This window comes from Salmo salar, chromosome 11 (assembly GCF_965601325.2).
Source record: "Salmo salar chromosome 11, fSalSal1, whole genome shotgun sequence".
NCBI lineage: Eukaryota > Metazoa > Chordata > Actinopteri > Salmoniformes > Salmonidae > Salmo > Salmo salar.
The window spans coordinates 91773013-91794563 of NC_138301.1; the positions used below are offsets into that span (position 1 = coordinate 91773013).

Below are 21551 nucleotides of genomic sequence, written 5' to 3' on the forward strand. Positions count from 1 at the left end.
TTGGCAGGTAGTGGGGACTCGTTAAAGACATTTAACAGCCTTGAGGAGAATCTTAACCCTTCAGAAGAGTTGGCGGGGCCCACAGACATGAGAGTGACCTTTTTCCAGGCGTTGCCTCAGGGGTGATGTGATCACTCAGGAATGGCCTCATGGTAGCGGAGGATTCTGGGGGAACCTGTCAGAAACGGGTGTAGCTGAAATAGGTCCCATGATGCTGCCACCACCATGCTTCACCGTAGGGATGGTGCCAGGTTTCCTCCAGATGTGACACATGGCATTCAGGCCAAAGAGTTCAATCTTGGTTTCATCAGACCAGAGAATCTTGTTTCTCATGGTCTGAGAGTACTTTAGGTGCCTTTTGGCAAACTCCAAGCAGGCTGTCATGTACCTTTTACTGAGGAGTGGTTTCCGTCTGGCCACTCTACCATAAAGGCCTGATTGGTGGAGTGCTGCAGAGATGGTTGTCCTTCTGGAAGGTTCTCCCATCTCCACAGAGGAACTCTGGAGCTCCGTCAGAGTGACCATCAGGTTCTTGGTCACCTCCCTGACCAAGGCCCTTCTCCCCCGATTGCTCAGTTTGGCCGGGTGGCCAGCTCGAAGAAGAGTCTTGGTGGTTCCAAACTTCTTCCATTTAAGAATGATGGAGGCCACTGTGTTGTTGGGGACCTTCAATGCTGCAGACATTTTTTTGGTACACTTCCTCAGATCTGTACCTCGACACAATCCTGTCACTGAGCTCTATGGACAATTCCTTCAACCTCATGGCTTGGTTTTTGCTCTGACATGCACTGTCAACTGTGGGACCTTATATAGACAGGTGTGTGCCTTTCCAAATCATTTTATAAAGGGCTACCGAGTGGCGCAGTGGTCTAAGGCACTGCATCTCAGTGCTAGAGGCATCACTACAGACCATGGTTCGATCCCGGGCTGTATCACAACCGGCCGTGATCGGGAGTCCCATAGGGCGGCGCACAATTGTCCCAACGTTGTCCGGGTTAGGGGAGGGTTTGGCCAGGGAAGGCTGTCATTGTAAATAAGAATTTGTTCTTAACTGACTTGCCTAGTTAAATAAAGTTTAAATAAAATATAAAAAATTGTGTCCAATCAATTGAATTTACCACTGGTGGTCTCCAATCAAGTTGTAGAAACATCTCAAGGATGATCAATGGAAACAGGATGCACCTGAGCACAATTTCGAGTCTCAAAAGGGTCTGAATACTTACGTATTTGTAATACATTTGCAAAACAAATTACAACTGTTTTCGCCTTGTCATTATGGGGTATTGTGTGTAGACTGATGAGGATTTGTTTAGAATACGGCTGTAACGCAACAAAATATGGAAAAAGTCAAGGGGTCTGAATACTTTCCGAATGCACTATATATATAAAAGTATGTGGACACCCTTTCAAATTAGCGTATTAGGCTATTTCAGCCACACCAGTTGCTGACAGGTGTATAACATTGAGCACACAGCCATACAATCACCGTCATAGGTTGCAAGCCTAAGATCACCATGCGCAATGCCAAGCGTCGGCTGGAGTGGTGTAAAACTTGCCGCTGCCATTGGACTCTGGAGCAGTGGACACGAGATGAATCACGCTTCACCATCTGGCAGTCCGACGGACGAATCTGGGTTTGGCGGATGCCAGGAGAACACTACCTGCCCCAATGCATAGTGCCAACTGTAAAGTTTGGTGGAGGAGGAATAATGGTCTGGGGCTGTTTTTCATGGTTCGGGCCCCTTAGTTCCAGTGAAGGGAAAATGTAACGCTACAGCATACAATGACATTCTAGACGATTCTGTGCTTCCAACATTGTGGCAACTGTTTGGGAAGGCACTATCCTGTTTCAGCATGACAATGCCCCTGTGCACAAAGTGAGGTCCATAAAGAAATGGTTTATTGAGATCGGTGTGGAAGAAGTTGACTGACCTGCACAGAGCCCTGACCTCAACCCTGACCTCAACCCCATCAAACACCTGCACAGAGTCCCCGCATCAATGTTCACTCAATCCCTGCTATTGTATAACAAATCCATCACTCTTTGTGGACAGTGAGAGCGAGAGAGGGAGAGAGAAAGAGTGTGTGTGTGTGTGTGTGTGTGTGTGTGTGTGTGTGTGTGTGTGTGTGTGTGTGTGTGTGTGTGTGTGTGTGTGTGTGCGTGCGTGCGTGCGTGCGCGCTTATTAAAACCAATGAGCGAGACAAACCCAAAAGGTCAGAGGTTGGGTGCAGCCCAGGGACTCGTCATTTATTAGAAGATTCAACCATCAATCAATTTGACAAGCGCTCTCTCTGCCACTGAGGCGAGACTGGGGGCGGGTCATAGGCCTTCCTTTATGACCATTGATGTGACTACTTCCTTCAGGGGAGAGAGCGAGAGACTGACTGCAGCACGGTGTGTTTAGCACGACACATACTCACACTGCACCAGGCTCACCTGAACAGTGAGGTGTACACACACACCTATCACAAGTTTAATCACATCACAAAAACCGCAATATAACTTAGGTAATACAGCTAACTGATGAAGATAATAAGCTTACAGATGGTAAGGTGACGTGCCTCAGAGATAAGTGTTTATGTCTCTTCATGGTTGAGGCCGTGAGGGAGGGCCAGAGGCTGATAGTATAGAGTCCCACAGTGGAGGTGACATAATACCCATAAAACCTAGCGGTCAAACAGGGAAATGGTTCCAATCGTTTTTCACACCATTCATTTTCCTCATAGGGGATTTTAGAAACACTTAAAATAAGGGCAGCGTTTATGCTTAGACTGTTGTGACAACCATGTAAATCTCTCTCGGACAAGGTGACTTTTATCAATATATTCAGCTCTATTTACTCTCAGATTTGAAAATGCTAATTAGCGTCAATGTAGACATCATGCAAAACTACAAATCCCTGCGAGCACCTCTTGTGTCATTTTAAAACTTGCACAAGACAGTTTGCAGAATTGTCCATTTAAAGAAATGTAGCCAATTTATTCATGACTACATTTAGCTAACATTAGATAGTTAATCCAGAGATTGGGCTGTCTTGTCCAGATCACCATGGGTTTTGTAGTTCTTTATGATAGCCACATTAGCAGCTAATTAGCATTTCATCTTGGGAGGTTAAATACAGGCGAATATATTGAGGGTAAGCCTACACGAAACACAGCCCTTATTTTAAGTGTTTCTAAAAATCCCCTATGGGAAAAATGAACCGGTGGAACAATGATTGGAACCATTTCCCTGTTTGACCGCTAGGTTTTATGGGTATTGTGACTCATACTGTGGTACTCTATAGACTGGGAAAGAATTCCCTGTTTGATATGAGGGAGCTTTCTGGAATGAGTGGGAGATGACCTTTGTGGTAGACTTAATTGAAGTGGGAAGGGGCACACTCACCGACTTGGAGGACTCGAGGGATCCAGAGGAGAGGGTGTCTCGGCTGCTGCGGCTCTTGGAGCTGAGGTGTGGCGAGGAGGAGGGCGAGTCGTCGATGTACGGCAGGATGTCATGGTGGCGCCTCTGCTCCTCCGCACGGTCTGCATCATAACCGTAAGTGGGAGGGATCCCCGTGAACGGACCGTCTGTGAGTGGAGTGAACAAACGTCAGTCAAATCATTTCTAGTCGTTTTATTTGAGTATAGACAAAGCATTCGTGATCATGTTGTTGAGTCACAGTATACACGTTTCTTCATCCTAGTATGTTTTGAGTTCCGTTTATAGTCCAAATTCCTTCAAGGCCAGGAGGCTGAGTACAGTGGAGAGTTCTGGGAAGTGTGTGTGTGTAATGCTGAGTGGAAGACATCTGAGTCAGAATGTCAGAGAACTTTTGGTCAACCCCCCACACACATACATACCACCCACAACAGCTGACCAGGGTTCATGTGTGCTGATTGGCCTCTGAAGCCTCTCTCTGTCTCTCTCTCTCTCTCTGTGTCTCTCTCTGTGTCTCTCTCTGTGTCTCTCTCTGTGTCTCTCTGTCTCTCTCTGTGTCTCTCACTCTTTCTCCCACTCTCTTTCTCTCTCCTTCCATGAGTACAGCAGAGTAATCTAACCTCTATGTAAGTGTGAGATATCCCACTCTCCCCTGCCTGCCTGGGTGTCCACTGCCCACTGTGCCCAGAGCCTACTGCCCATAGTGACTTTCTGTCTGCCTACTGGCTAGTGCCCACTGCTGCAAGCCGCCCTGCAGGGGCATGCTGCCAGGCCATGCCAGGGGAACACAGAGGGACTGTCTGTCTGAGGATGGGCACACCGCCTGCACGGTGTCCGCCCAGTAGCCCATGCCAAGGGCCTTTAGGAGAGACACTAGTAAAGTACGTGCCAGAGGAACACTCACAGATGACTGTGTGAGTAGAGTAGTAGTCTGTGATGGCTGTAGTCACAACCAGGAATAGCCTACCTGACCACACAAGACCACCACCACCTCTGAATACAACAAGGTATCTGCTGCACGAGAGAAGATCTTCTGGCAGAGGGGCGTATGAAGACAAAACGGCACGTTAAGTAGAGTAACAGAGTTGTTTACCGTGCCTTAGTGTTGAAGTACAACCCCCCACGACTCAAAGACTTACCAAACACACATGAACTAAGTCAACCTGTCAATCCCCTAAGCATGTATTCTGTACAGGCCTGTATTAGTGGTCTGGTTGTGTGTGTTATGATTGAAGACTAATTGTACGCCCAGGGCCTCATAAGGAGTCATGGGTCAGGTGTAAGGTCACTGTGCTTTAGCTCCTAGCCCCTGGGAAAATACCGTATCTCAGAACCATCCATAGACAGTCCACTCCAGGCCCAGACAGAGTCTACAGTATGACAGCCCCTCAAGCCCAGCGAGTCTCCCCCCCCCCCTCCTCCTCCTCTTTGCACAGGTCCTCCATTTGTCCGCTGGCAGGCTCCACAGCTGCAGTCATACTCATTCTGGTCACACCCCAGCTCCCGCTTCCTGCCTAACCTCCTCTCTTCTCTCATCCCCGAGCAGCCCCCACAAGGGAGGAATCCACCATCCACACACACACACACACACACACACACACACACACCCTTGTCCCCATTTCTCCAACTCTCAAAAAGTACACTCATTGATTTCCTGTTGGAACCATTGGCAGAGAGGGGCAGCCCAGCCATCGCGAACAGGGAAAAACACAGTTAAATCACATTGGCATGGAAACCTTTTTTGGGGGGGGAGGGGTGTAAGAGGCCTTTTTCCCCAAGCAGGTGGAAAAGTACAATCACACAGGGGAAAGCAGGTGTTCAGATGCCATGGCAACGCATGGGTCTTTTCCAAAACACCAGAGGGCGGGGTCTACAGATGTATCATGTGACTTGACTTCCAGAAACACTGGTCTATTGATGCCAGCTCTAGGTAAATGCAATGTATAAATGAAAACCTATTTTGGTGCTGTTATGAATGGTGTACTTTTCTGTGCGTGGGTGTGACTGTGTGTATGTGCGTCTGCCGCCAGTCCGCTAGCAGTGTGAAGGAGACCTCTGCCACTGGAGCGTGACATGGCTGAGTCTTTTCCTCCTCTCCTTCTACCTCTCTCTCCTCCTCCAGCTGAAGGTGAGGCAGCTGCCCTGACATCTGGGAAGGCCATTGGCTTCTAGTTGAAAACAAAGTGAAGAGGCCTCTCCACAGACAGACTGTTCTCTTTCTGGTGTACACACACATTACTCTCATGCATATACACTCACATACGTCTCAACCGTGTAGGTGCATGCACACACATACATATGCGCATTCAAGCATTTTTTCCTAATCTCTTGTGTACAGTCGTGGCCAAAAGGTTTGAGAATGACACAAATATTAATTTTCACAAAGTCTGCTGCCTCAGTTTGTATGATGGCAATTTGCATATACTCCAGAATGTTATGAAGAGGGATCAGATGAATTGCAATTAATTGCAAAGTCCCTCTTTGCCATGCAAATTAACTGAATCCCCCAAAAACATTTCCACTGCATTTCAGCCCTGCCACAAAAGGACCAGCTGACATCATGTCAGTGATTCTTTCGTTAACACAGGTGTGAGTGTTGACGAGGACAAGGCTGGAGATCACTCTGTCATGCTGATTGAGTTCGAATCCCAGACTGGAAGCTTCAAAAGGAGGGTGGTGCTTGGAATCATTGTTCTTCCTCTGTCAATCATTGTTACCTGGAAGGAAACACGTGCCGTCATCATTGTTTGCACAAAAAGGGCAAGGATATTGCTGCCAGTAAGATTGCACCTAAATCCACCATTTATCAGATCATCAAGAACTTCAAGGAGAGCGGTTCAATTGTTGTGAAGAAGGCTTCAGGGCACCCAAGAAAGTCCAGCAAGCGCCAGGACCGTCTCCCAAAGTTGATTCAGCTGCAGGATCGGGGCACCACCAGTACAGAGCTTGCTCAGGAATGGCAGCAGGCAGGTGTGAGTGCATCTGCACGCACAGTGAGGCAAAGACTTTTGGAGGATGGCCTGGTATCAAGAAGGGCAGCAAAGAAGCCACTTCTCTCCAGGAAAAACATCAGGGATAGACTGATATTCTGCAAAAGGTACAGGGATTGGACTGCTGAGAACTGGGGTAAAGTCATTTTCTCTGATGAATCCCCTTTCCGATTGTTTGGGGCACCAGGAAAAAAGCTGGTCCAGAGAAGACAAGGGGAGTGCTACCATCAGTCCTGTGTCATGCCAACAGTAAAGCATCCTGAGACCATTCATGTGTGGGGTTGCTTCTCAGCCAAGGGAGTGGGCTCACTCACAATTTTGCCTAAGAACACAGCCATGAATTAAGAATGGTACCAACACATCCCCTGAGAGCAACTTCTCCCAACCATCCAGGAACAGTTTGGTGACGAACAATGCCTTTTCCGGCATGATGGAGCACCTTGCCATAAGGCAAAAGTGATAACAAAGTAGCTCGGGGAACAAAACATCGATATTTTGGGTCCATGGCCAGGAAACTCCCCAGTTCCCATTGAGAACTTGTGGTCAATCCTCCAGAGGCAGGTGGACAAACAAAAACCCACAAATTCTGACAAACTCCAAACATTGATTATGCAAGAATGGGCTGCCATCAGTCAGGATGTGGCCCAGAAGTTAATTGACAGCATGCCAGGGCGGATTGCAGAGGTCTTGAAAAAGAAGGGTCAACACTGCAAATATTGACTCTTTGCATCAACTTCATGTAATTGTCAATAAAAGCCTTTGACACTTTTGAAATGCTTGTAATTCTACTTCAGTATTCCATAGTAACATCTGACAAAAATATCTAAAGACACTGAAGCAGCAAACGTTGTGAAAATGTATATTTGTGTCATTCTCAAACCTTTTGGCCACGACAGTATGTGTGATTTAAAAAAGACACTAGTGCCTGGGTATTGAAGGAAAGCTTGACCTAAACACACAGATGAAACGTTCAGTGACCAAACTCAGTCAGTCCCTGTGGTGTAGAGAAAGAGAGAGAACAAGGGGGGGGAAAGAGAAAGACTGGGAAAATGTATGGAGAGAGACAGAGACAGAGAGGAGTGGTCTGAGGCAGACCCAGACATGCATCAGACAGAAAGCACTTTTCCTAAGGGAGGGAGGGAGGGAGGAGGAGAGGGGGGGGAGGGGGAGAGCAAGAGGGAGGGAGGAGAAGAGGGGAAGGGAGGGGAGAGGGGAAGGGAGGGGGAGAGCGGGAGGGAGGGAAAGGGAGAGCGGGAGGGAGGGAGAGGAAGGGTGAGAGAGGGAGAGAGTGGGAGAGAGGGAGAGAGAGAGGGAGGGAGGGGGAGGGAGGGAGGGAGGGAGGGAGGGAGGGAGGGAGGGAGGGAGGGGAAGGGAGAGATGGAGGGAGGGGAAGGGAGAGAGGGAGGGAGGGGAAGGGAGAGAGGGAGGGAGGGGAAGGGAGAGAGGGGTAAGGGGGAGGGAGGGGAAGGGAGAGAGGGAGGGAGGGGAAGGGAGAGAGGGGGGAGAGAGGGAGGGAGGGGAAGGGGGAGAGGGGGAGGGAGGGGGGAGAGGGGGAGGGAGAGAGGTCGGGGGTGGGTCGTAAATCTGCTCCTGCCCACAACGCCTTTATGGAGCGAGAGAAGATGTGGAGAGGAGAAGAAGAGGAGAAGACATGGAGAGGAGAGGAGGAGGAGAAGATGTGGAGAGGAGAGGAGGAGGAGAAGACATGGAGAGGAGAGGAGGAGGAGAAGATGTGGAGAGGAGAGAAGGAGGAGAAGACATGGAGAGGAGGAGAAGACATGGAGCACAGTACACCTCACCCAGCACAGTACACCCCACCTCACCCAGCACAGTACACCTCACCCAGCACAGTACACCCCACCTCACCCAGCACAGTACACCTCACCCAGCACAGTACACCTAACCCAGCACAGTACACCCCACCCAGCACAGTACAACTCACCCAGCACCGTACACCTCACCCAGCACAGTACACCTCACCCAGCACACCTCACCCAGCACAGTACACCTCACCCAGCACAGTACACCCCACCCAGCACAGTACAACTCACCCAGCACAGTACACCCCACCCAGCACAGTACACCCCACCCAGCACAGTACACCCCACCCAGCACAGTACACCTCACCCAGCACAGTACACCTCACCCAGCACAGTACACCTCACCCAGCACAGTACACCCCACCCAGCACAGTACACCTCACCCAGCACAGTACACCCCACCCAGCACAGTACACCTCATCTCACCCAGCACAGTACACCTCACATAACCCTGCACAGTACACCTCACATCACCCAGCACAGTACACCTCACCTCAACCAGCACACCTCACCCAGCACAGTACACCCCACCTCACCCAGCACAGTACACCTCACCTCACCCAGCACAGTACACCTCACCTCACCCAGCACAGTACACCCCACCTCACCCAGCACAGTACACCCCACCCAGCACACCGCACCTCACCTAGCACAGTACACCACACCTCACCCAGCACAGTACACCCCACCCCACAACACCCAGCACAGTACACCTCATCTCACCCAGCACAGAACACATCACATCACCTAGCACAGTACACCTCACATCACCCAGCACAGAACACATCACATCACCCAGCACAGTACACCTCACATCACCCAGCACAGAACACATCACATCACCCAGCACAGTACACCTCTTCTCACCCAGTACGGTACATCTCACATCACCCAGCACAGTACACCTCACCTCACCCAGCACAGTACACCTCACCCAGCACAGTACACCTCACCTCACCCAGCACAGTACACCCCACCCAGCACAGTACACCCCACCCAGCACAGTACACCTCACCCAGCACAGTACACCTCACCCAGCACAGTACACCCCACCCAGCACAGTACACCTCACCCAGAACAGTACACCTCACATCACCCTGCACAGTACACCTCACATCACCCTGCACAGTACACCTCACATCACCCAGCACAGCACACCTCACCTCAACCAGCACAGAACACCTCACCTCACCCAGCACAGTACACCTCACCTCACCCAGCACAGTACACCCCACCCCACCTCACCCAGCACAGTACACCTCATCTCACCCAGCACAGAACACCTCACCTCACCCAGCACAGTACGCCCCAACCAGCACAGTACACCTCACCCAGCACTGTACACCTCACCTCACCCAGCACAGTACACCCCACCCAGCACAGTACAACTCACCCAGCACAGTACACCTCACCCAGCACAGTACACCTCACCCAGCACAGTACACCTCATCTCACCCAGCACAGTACACCTGACATCACCTAGCACAGTACACCTCACATCACCCAGCACAGTACACCTCACATCACCCAGCACAGTACACCTCACATCACCCAGCACAGTACACCTCACCTCAACCAGCACAGAACACCTCACCTCACCCAGCACAGTACACCTCACCTCACCCACCCAGCACACCTCATCTCACCCAGCACAGAACACCTCACCTCACCCAGCACAGTACACCCCACCCAGCACAGTACACCTCACCTCACCCAGCACAGTACACCTCACCTCACTCAGCACAGTACACCCCACCTCACCCAGCACAGTACACCCCACCCAGCACACCGCACCTCACATAGCACAGTACACCACACCTCACCCAGCACAGTACACCCCACCCCACAACACCCAGCACAGTACACCTCATCTCACCCAGCACAGAACACATCACCTCGCACAGTACACCTCACATCACCCAGCACAGAACACATCACATCACCCAGCACAGTACACCTCACATCACCCAGCACAGAACACATCACATCACCCAGCACAGTACACCTCATCTCACCCAGCACGGTACACCTCACATCACCCAGCACAGAACACCTCACCTCACCCAGCACAGTACACCTCACCTCACCCAGCACAGTACATCTCATCTCACCCAGCACAGTACACCCCACCCCACCTCACCCAGCACAGTACACCTCACCCAGCACAGTACACCTCATCTCACCCAGCACAGTACACCTCACATCACCCAGCACAGTACACCTCACCTCACCCAGCACAGTACACCTCACCTCACCCAGCACACTACACCTCATCTCACCCAGCACAGTACACCTCACATCACCCAGCACAGTACACCTCACCCAGCACAGTACAGTACACCTCATCTCACCCAGCACAGTACACCCCACCCCACCTCACCCAGCACAGTACATCTCACCTCACCCAGCACAGTACACACCACCCCACCTCCCCCAGCACAGTACACATCACATCACCCAGCACAGTACACCTCACATCACCCAGCACAGTACACCTCATCTCACCCAGCACAGTACACCTCATCTCACCCAGCACAGTACACCTCACATCACCCAGCACAGTACACCTCACATCACCCAGCACAGTACACCCCAACCCCAGCCGTCCCCCTCCCCGCACAGTACACATCACATCACCCAGCACAGAACACCTCACCTCACCCAGCACAGTACGCCCCAACCAGCACAGTACACCTCACCCAGCACTGTACACCTCACCTCACCCAGCACAGTACACCCCACCGAGCACAGTACAACTCACCCAGCACAGTACACCTCACCCAGCACAGTACACCTCACCCAGCACAGTACACCTCATCTCACCCAGCACAGTACACCTCACATCACCTAGCACAGTACACCTCACATCACACAGCACAGTACACCTCACATCACCCAGCACAGTACACCTCACATCACCCAGCACAGTACACCTCACCTCAACCAGCACAGAACACCTCACCTCACCCAGCACAGTACACCTCACCTCACCCACCCAACACAGTACACCTCATCTCACCCAGCACAGAACACCTCACCTCACCCAGCACAGTACACCCAGCACAGTACACCTCACCTCACCCAGCACAGTACACCTCACCTCACCCAGCACAGTACACCCCACCTCACCCAGCACAGTACACCCCACCCAGCACACCGCACCTCACATAGCACAGTACACCACACCTCACCCAGCACAGTACACCCCACCCCACAACACCCAGCACAGTACACCTCATCTCACCCAGCACAGAACACATCACCTCGCACAGTACACCTCACATCACCCAGCACAGAACACATCACATCACCCAGCACAGTACACCTCACATCACCCAGCACAGAACACATTACATCACCCAGCACAGTACACCTCATCTCACCCAGCACGGTACACCTCACATCACCCAGCACAGTACACCTCACCTCACCCAGCACAGTACACCTCACCTCACCCAGCACAGTACACCTCATCTCACCCAGCACAGTACACCCCACCCCACCTCACCCAGCACAGTACACCTCACCCAGCACAGTACACCTCATCTCACACAGCACAGTACACCTCACATCACCCAGCACAGTACACCTCACCTCACCCAGCACAGTACACCTCATCTCACCCAGCACAGTACACATCACATCACCCAGCACAGTACACCTCACATCACCCAGCACAACTCACCTCACCCAGCACAGTACACCTCACCTCACCCAGCACAGTACACCTCACCTCACCCAGCACAGTACACCTCACCCCACCCAGCACAGTACACATCACCCAGCACAGCACACCCCATCTCACCCAGGACAGTACACCTCACCTCACCCAGCACAGTACACCTCACCTCACCCAGCACAGTACACCTCACCTCACCCAGCACAGTACACCGCACCTCACCTAGCACAGTACACCACACCTCACCCAGCACAGTACACCCCACCCCACATCACCCAGCACAGTACACCTCATCTCACCCAGCACAGTACACCTCACATCACCCAGCACAGTACACCTCACATCACCCAGCACAGTACACCTCACCTGACCCAGCACAGTACACCTCACATCACCCAGCACAGAACACATCACATCACCCAGCACAGTACACCTCACATCACCCAGCACAGTACACCTCACCTCACCCAGCACAGTACACCTCACCTCACCATGCACAGTACACACCACCTCACCCAGCACAGTACACCTCACCTCACCCAGCACAGTACACCTCATCTCACCCAGCACAGCACACCTCACCTCACCTCACCCAGCACAGTACCCCTCACATCACCCAGCACAGTACACCTCACCTCACCCAGCACAGTACACCTCACGTCACCCAGCACAGTACAACCCACATCACCCAGCACAGTACACCTCACCTCACCCAGCACAGTACACCTCACCTCACCCAGCACAGTACACCTCACCTCACCCAGCACAGTACACCTCACCTCACCCAGCACAGTACACCTCACCTAGCACAGTACACCCCACCTCACCCAGCACAGTACACCTCACCTCACCCAGCACAGTACACCTCACCTCACCCAGCACAGTACACCTCACCTCACCCAGCACAGTACACCTCACCTCACCCAGCACAGTACACCCCACCTCACCCAGCACAGTACACCTCACCTCACACAGTACACCTCACCTCACCCAGCACAGTACACCTCACCGAGCACAGTACACCTCACGTCACCCAGCACAGTACACCCCACCTCACCCAGCACAGTACACCTCACCTCACCCAGCACAGTACACATCATCTCACCCAGCACAGTACACCTCACCTCACCCAGCACAGTACACCTCACCTCACCCATCCAGCACACCGCAGCTCACCCAGCACAGTACACTCCACCCAGCACAGTACACCTCACCTCACCCAGCACAGTACACCTCAACCCAGCACAGTACACCCCACCCAGCACAGTACAACTCACCCAGCACAGTACACCTCACCCAGCACAGTACACCTCACCTCACCCAGCACAGGACACCTCACCTAGCACAGTACACCCCACCTCACCCAGCACAGTACACCTCACCTCACCCAGCACAGTACACCTCACCTCACCCAGCACAGTACACCTCACCTCACCCAGCACAGTACAACTCACCTAGCACAGTACACCCCACCTCACCCAGCACAGTACACCTCACCTCACACAGTACACCTCACCTCACCCAGCACAGTACACCTCACCCAGCACAGTACACCTCACCTCACCCAGCACAGTACACCCCACCTCACCCAGCACAGTACACCTCACCTCACCCAGCACAGTACACATCATCTCACCCAGCACAGTACACCTCACCCAGCACAGTACACCTCATCTCACCCAGCACAGTACACCTCACCTCACCCACCCAGCACGCCGCAGCTCACCCAGCACAGTACACTCCACCCCACCCCACCTCACCCAGCACAGTACACCTCAGCTCACCCAGCACAGTACACTCCACCCCACCTCACCCAGCACAGTACACCTCACCTCACCCACCCAGCACACCTCATCTCACCCAGCACAGTACACATCACATCACCCAGCACAGTACACCTCACATCACCCAGCACAGTACACCTCATCTCACCCAGCACAGTACACCTCACCTCACCCAGCACAGTACAAATCACATCACCCAGCACAGTACACCTCACATCACCCAGCACAGTACACCTCACCTCACCCAGCACAGTACACATCACATCACCCAGCACAGTACCTCTCACATCACCCAGCACAGTACACCTCACCTCACCCAGCACAGTACACCTCAGCTCACCCAGCACAGTACACCCCACCTCATCCAGCACAGTACATCTCACCTCACCTCACCCAGCACAGTACACCTCATCTCACCCAGCACAGTACACCTCACCTCACATCACCCAGCACAGTACACATCACCCAGCACAGTACACCTCACCCAGCACAGTACACCTCACCTCACCCAGCACAGTACACCCCACCCAGCACAGTACACCTCATCTCACCCAGCACAGTACACCCCACCTCACCTCACCCAGCACAGTACACCTCACCTCACCCAGCACAGTACACCTCACCTCACCCAGCACAGTACACCCCACCTCACCCAGCACAGTACACCTCACCTCACCCAGCACAGTACACCTCATCTCACCCAGCACAGTACACCTCACCTCACCCAGCACAGTACACCTCACTTCACCCAGCACAGTACACCCCACCCAGCACAGTACACCCCACCCAGCACAGTACACCTCACCTCACCCAGCACAGTACACCTCACCTCACCCAGCACAGTACACCCCACCCAGCACAGTACACCTCATCTCACCCAGCACAGTACACCCCACCTCACCTCACCCAGCACAGTACACCTCACCTCACCCAGCACAGTACACCTCACCTCACCCAGCACAGTACACCTCACCTCACCCAGCACAGTACACCCCACCTCACCAGCACAGTACACCTCACCTCACCCAGCACAGTACACCTCATCTCACCCAGCACAGTACACCTCACCTCACCCAGCACAGTACACCTCACATCACCCAGCACAGTACACCCCACCCAGCACAGTACACCCCACCTCACCCAGCACAGTACACCCCACCCAGCACACCGCACCTCACATAGCACAGTACACCACACCTCACCCAGCACAGTACACCCCACCCCACAACACCCAGCACAGTACACCTCATCTCACCCAGCACAGAACACATCACCTCGCACAGTACACCTCACATCACCCAGCACAGAACACATCACATCACCCAGCACAGTACACCTCACATCACCCAGCACAGAACACATTACATCACCCAGCACAGTACACCTCATCTCACCCAGCACGGTACACCTCACATCACCCAGCACAGTACACCTCACCTCACCCAGCACAGTACACCTCACCTCACCCAGCACAGTACACCTCATCTCACCCAGCACAGTACATCCCACCCCACCTCACCCAGCACAGTACACCTCACCCAGCACAGTACACCTCATCTCACACAGCACAGTACACATCACATCACCCAGCACAGTACACCTCACATCACCCAGCACAGTACAACTCACCTCACCCAGCACAGTACACCTCACCTCACCCAGCACAGTACACCTCACCTCACCCAGCACAGTACACCTCACCCCACCCAGCACAGTACACATCACCCAGCACAGCACACCCCATCTCACCCAGGACAGTACACCTCACCTCACCCAGCACAGTACACCTCACCTCACCTCACCCAGCACAGTACACCTCACCTCACCCAGCACAGTACACCGCACCTCACCTAGCACAGTACACCACACCACACCTCACCCAGCACAGTACACCCCACCCCACATCACCCAGCACAGTACACCTCATCTCACCCAGCACAGTACACCTCACATCACCCAGCACAGTACACCTCACATCACCCAGCACAGTACACCTCACCTGACCCAGCACAGTACACCTCACATCACCCAGCACAGAACACATCACATCACCCAGCACAGTACACCTCACATCACCCAGCACAGTACACCTCACCTCACCCAGCACAGTACACCTCACCTCACCATGCACAGTACACACCACCTCACCCAGCACAGTACACCTCACCTCACCCAGCACAGTACACCTCATCTCACCCAGCACAGCACACCTCACCTCACCTCACCCAGCACAGTACCCCTCACATCACCCAGCACAGTACACCTCACCTCACCCAGCACAGTACACCTCACGTCACCCAGCACAGTACAACCCACATCACCCAGCACAGTACACCTCACCTCACCCAGCACAGTACACCTCACCTCACCCAGCACAGTACACCTCACCCAGCACAGTACACCTCACCTCACCCAGCACAGTACACCTCACCTAGCACAGTACACCCCACCTCACCCAGCACAGTACACCTCACCTCACCCAGCACAGTACACCTCACCTCACCCAGCACAGTACACCTCACCTCACCCAGCACAGTACACCTCACCTCACCCAGCACAGTACACCCCACCTCACCCAGCACAGTACACCTCACCTCACACAGTACACCTCACCTCACCCAGCACAGTACACCTCACCGAGCACAGTACACCTCACGTCACCCAGCACAGTACACCCCACCTCACCCAGCACAGTACACCTCACCTCACCCAGCACAGTACACATCATCTCACCCAGCACAGTACACCTCACCTCACCCAGCACAGTACACCTGACCTCACCCATCCAGCACACCGCAGCTCACCCAGCACAGTACACTCCACCCAGCACAGTACACCTCACCTCACCCAGCACAGTACACCTCACCCAGCACAGTACACCCCACCCAGCACAGTACAACTCACCCAGCACAGTACACCTCACCCAGCACAGTACACCTCACCTCACCCAGCACAGGACACCTCACCTAGCACAGTACACCCCACCTCACCCAGCACAGTACACCTCACCTCACCCAGCACAGTACACCTCACCTCACCCAGCACAGTACACCTCACCTCACCCAGCACAGTACAACTCACCTAGCACAGTACACCCCACCTCACCCAGCACAGTACACCTCACCTCACACAGTACACCTCACCTCACCCAGCACAGTACACCTCACCCAGCACAGTACACCTCACCTCACCCAGCACAGTACACCCCACCTCACCCAGCACAGTACACCTCACCTCACCCAGCACAGTACACATCATCTCACCCAGCACAGTACACCTCACCCAGCACAGTACACCTCATCTCACCCAGCACAGTACACCTCACCTCACCCACCCAGCACGCCGCAGCTCACCCAGCACAGTACACTCCACCCCACCCCACCTCACCCAGCACAGTACACCTCAGCTCACCCAGCACAGTACACTCCACCCCACCTCACCCAGCACAGTACACCTCACCTCACCCACCCAGCACACCTCATCTCACCCAGCACAGTACACATCACATCACCCAGCACAGTACACCTCACCTCACCCAGCACAGTACACCTCATCTCACCCAGCACAGTACACCTCACCTCACCCAGCACAGTACACATCACATCACCCAGCATAGTACACCTCACATCACCCAGCACAGTACACCTCACCTCACCCAGCACAGTACACATCACATCACCCAGCACAGTACCTCTCACATCACCCAGCACAGTACACCTCACCTCACCCAGCACAGTACACCTCAGCTCACCCAGCACAGTACACCCCACCTCATCCAGCACAGTACATCTCACCTCACCTCACCCAGCACAGTACACCTCATCTCACCCAGCACAGTACACCTCACCTCACATCACCCAGCACAGTACACATCACCCAGCACAGTACACCTCACCCAGCACAGTACACCTCACCTCACCCAGCACAGTACACCCCACCCAGCACAGTACACCTCATCTCACCCAGCACAGTACACCCCACCTCACCTCACCCAGCACAGTACACCTCACCTCACCCAGCACAGTACACCTCACCTCACCCAGCACAGTACACCCCACCTCACCCAGCACAGTACACCTCACCTCACCCAGCACAGTACACCTCATCTCACCCAGCACAGTACACCTCACCTCACCCAGCACAGTACACCTCACTTCACCCAGCACAGTACACCCCACCCAGCACAGTACACCCCACCCAGCACAGTACACCTCACCTCACCCAGCACAGTACACCTCACCTCACCCAGCACAGTACACCCCACCCAGCACAGTACACCTCATCTCACCCAGCACAGTACACCCCACCTCACCTCACCCAGCACAGTACACCTCACCTCACCCAGCACAGTACACCTCACCTCACCCAGCACAGTACACCTCACCTCACCCAGCACAGTACACCCCACCTCACCAGCACAGTACACCTCACCTCACCCAGCACAGTACACCTCATCTCACCCAGCACAGTACACCTCACCTCACCCAGCACAGTACACCTCACATCACCCAGCACAGTACACCCCACCCAGCACAGTACACCCACCTCACCCAGCACAGTACACCCCACCCAGCACAGTACACCTCATCTCACCCAGCACAGTACACCCCACCTCACCTCACCCAGCACAGTACACCTCACCTCACCCAGCACAGTACACCTCACCTCACCCAGCACAGTACACCTCATCTCACCCAGCACAGTACACCTCATCTCACCCAGCACAGTACACCTCACATCACCCAGCACAGTACACCTCACCTCACCCAGCACAGTACACCTCACCTCACCCAGCACAGTACACCTCACCTCACCCAGCACAGTACACCTCACCTCACCCGGGCCTAATGTAACGCTACAGTGCTCAAGGCTCTCTCTCTCCTCGGATCCATCTAGGTCTTGGCCTGTCGGCAGTCCTCCGTCCCCAGGTCGTCGGCAGCCCCGTCCCCAGGCCGTCGGCGCCTCCGTCCCAGGCGTCGGCAGCCTCCGTCCCCGGTTTCCTGTACAGAGCAAGTTCCTCCGTCCCCAGCCCGCGAGCGTCCTCCGTCCCCGGTCCTGTACGAGCAGCCCCGCCACCAGGCCTGTCGGCGCCTCCGTCCACCAGGTTTCCTGTACAGAGCAAGTTCCTCCGTCCAACAGGTTTCTTGTACAGAGCAAGTTCCTCCGTCCACCAGGTTTCCTGTACAGAGCAAGTTCCTCCGTCCACCAGCTTTCCTGTACAGAGCAAGTTCCTCCGTCCACCAGGTTTCCTGTACAGAGCAAGTTCCTCCGTCCACCAGGTTTCCTGTACAGAGCAAGTTCCTCCGTCCACCAGGTTTCCTGTACAGAGGGGCCCAGAGGATTAGGGGGGACTCAGCTTTACTAAGTCTGTGAGGGAGCAGGTCTGGATCGGGGAGATAAATTGGACAAACCCCTGCCAACCCCGCATCTCCTCCAATGTGGCAGGTTTTAGTAATGCTCCTCAAATAAGAGTGTGGGGGGGGCGGACCTCTAGGGAGGGGGCAGGAGACTGAGACGCCTGAAGGAGAGAAAGGGCGGAAAATCAGCCAAAATGGAAATCTCAGCTAAAGCATAGCTGTGGGCGCAGAGCGGGATCAAATGAAGTTGATCACAGCGTTGCCGTGGTAATCCCGTTTTACCACGCTTGACAGTAGCTAATTTGATAAGCGCTGTCACCGTCTTGTCATTAAGGAAGGATGGGGCCGTAAAATGCTTGGGTGACTCTACCAGCCCCTCAATATCCATCAGGAATGAAAAACCCTGGGTGGGGCACTTCTTTATTGACCAAACCCGGGTGGGAATCTCAAATGGCACCCCATTCCCTTTATAGTGCACCACGAGGCCCATAGAGCTCTGGTCATAAGTAGTGCACTATAAAGGGAACCGGGTGCCATTTGGGACGCAGACAAGGAGACAGACAGGCAGGAGACTGAGAAGGAGAGGCGACACATCACAGATAAAGTACCTCCCTGATCTAGGCAGTGGTGGAAACAGTACACAATTGTCATACTTGAATAAAAGTAAAGATACCTTAATAGAAAATGACTCAAGTAAAAGTGACGGCACAATTTTCTTGTTTTTTAAATTTATGGATAGGCAGGGGCACACTCCAACACTCAGACATAATTTACAAACGAAGCATTTGTGTTTAGTGAGCCCACCATTTCAGAGGCATGAGGGTTGACCAGGGATGTTCTCTTGTTAAGTGAGTGAATTAGATCAATTTCCTGTCCTGCTAAGCATTCAAAATGTAACAAGTACTTTTGGGTGGCAGGGAAAATGTATGGAGTAAAAATTACAGTATTTTCTTTAGAAATGTAGTGGAGTAAATGTTATCAAAAATATAAATATTAAAGTACAGATACCCCAGATACTTTAAAATATTTTGACATAAGTAGTTTACACAACTGGAACTAGGTCTATCTCATCAACAGTATGTCCTCAGAACCATACTAGTTTACAAATCCCACCAAACAATGTGCCTAATGTCCAGCCGTCTGTAGAATCCCTCATTCCATTTCCAAGATTATTCAACAGACTGAAGTATGAATGATAATAAGCCAATCGGAGGGAGCGGTGCATAGCGTGATCATCTCGGTGGAAACACACCAATGGCAGCGCCGGTTAAATTGCCTGGGAGCGGAGCCAAGGCGGACAGTGTCTACCCCACAACACCCAGCGCCCTCCTGGGGGGGAAATCACCCCTTTTGTTTCAGTGAGGAGGGGATGAGTCTGAAAACACAGACGCAGGGGGGAGTCAGCCCTACAATCACACCAGCTCACACACACACACACACACACACATAGACGGAGAGAAATGAGGACATGATGTGTAGTACAGTGTGTTTGTCCCAGAGTGTAGCAATTATTTCCACATTAGCAGCCGATAGCGTTCCATTTGAGCGTGTGTACAGCTACCAGCTGTTACTCTGAAAGAGACAGACACATAAGAAACAATGAGAGGTATGCCACACTATCCTACCCTGGCCGACAGAATCCTTCACATCAACTACCACGCATCCCTACCCTGGCCGACAGAATCCTTCACATCAACTACCACACTATCCTACCCTGGCCGACAGAATCCTTCACATCAACTACCACGCTGCCCTACCCTGGCCGACAGAATCCTTCACATCAACTACCACGCTCTCCTACCCTGGCCAACAGAATCCTTCACATCAACTACCACGCTACCCTACCCTGGCCAACAGAATCCTTCACATCAACTACCACGCTCTCCTACCCTGGCCAACAGAATCCTTCACATCAACTACCACGCCACCCTACCCTGGCCAACAGAATCCTTCACATCAACTACCACGCTCCTAGGAAGTGTAAAGAGATCTTCAAAGGACTAGGAATAAGCTGCCATGATGTCTCTTCTGTTACTACTGTATCTGCCTGTAGAAACACTGACCTTCCCATGGTCCCCCTCCCAGCAGCAGTGACAGACTCAGGCTGTGTGTGTGTATGTGTTTATGTCTGTCTGTGTGTGTGTGTGTGTGCGTTATTTGGGTGCGTGCGTGCGAGTGTGTGTGTGCGTGCGTGCGTTAGCTGTCACAGGGACAGATGGGAATGTTTTCAATGATTGAGCCTTTCAAAAATAGTGGGCGGTGATTTAATCCCAGAAAACGAGGTGAGTGCCGATGAAATTCCCCCATCCATTCTGCATCTCAAGACAGACACATGGGAGGAAGACAGAGCAGGGTTTCTCTCACACCCTCAACATCCACTGGGCTCCTGTTCAGTCATCTACGGTCAGTGGTACTACTACTACTGTAAGATGGAGGATCTGAACCAAGAGTTAACTGTCATTTCTAGCTTCCTGGTTTGGGCGGACGGACGGACAG

General features: G+C 53.1%; 1 protein-coding gene across 1 annotated transcript in view; it reads right to left on the reverse strand.

Moving 5' to 3' along the window:
* LOC106563116 (breakpoint cluster region protein) overlaps window positions 1–21551 on the reverse strand; it is a 135035-nt gene that overhangs the window by 34225 nt on the left and 79259 nt on the right. The window contains exon 2 of the mRNA XM_045689934.2: window positions 3390–3574. Within this exon, the coding sequence (XP_045545890.2) occupies window positions 3390–3574 (185 nt within the window). The remainder of the gene's footprint in view (window positions 1–3389; window positions 3575–21551) is intronic.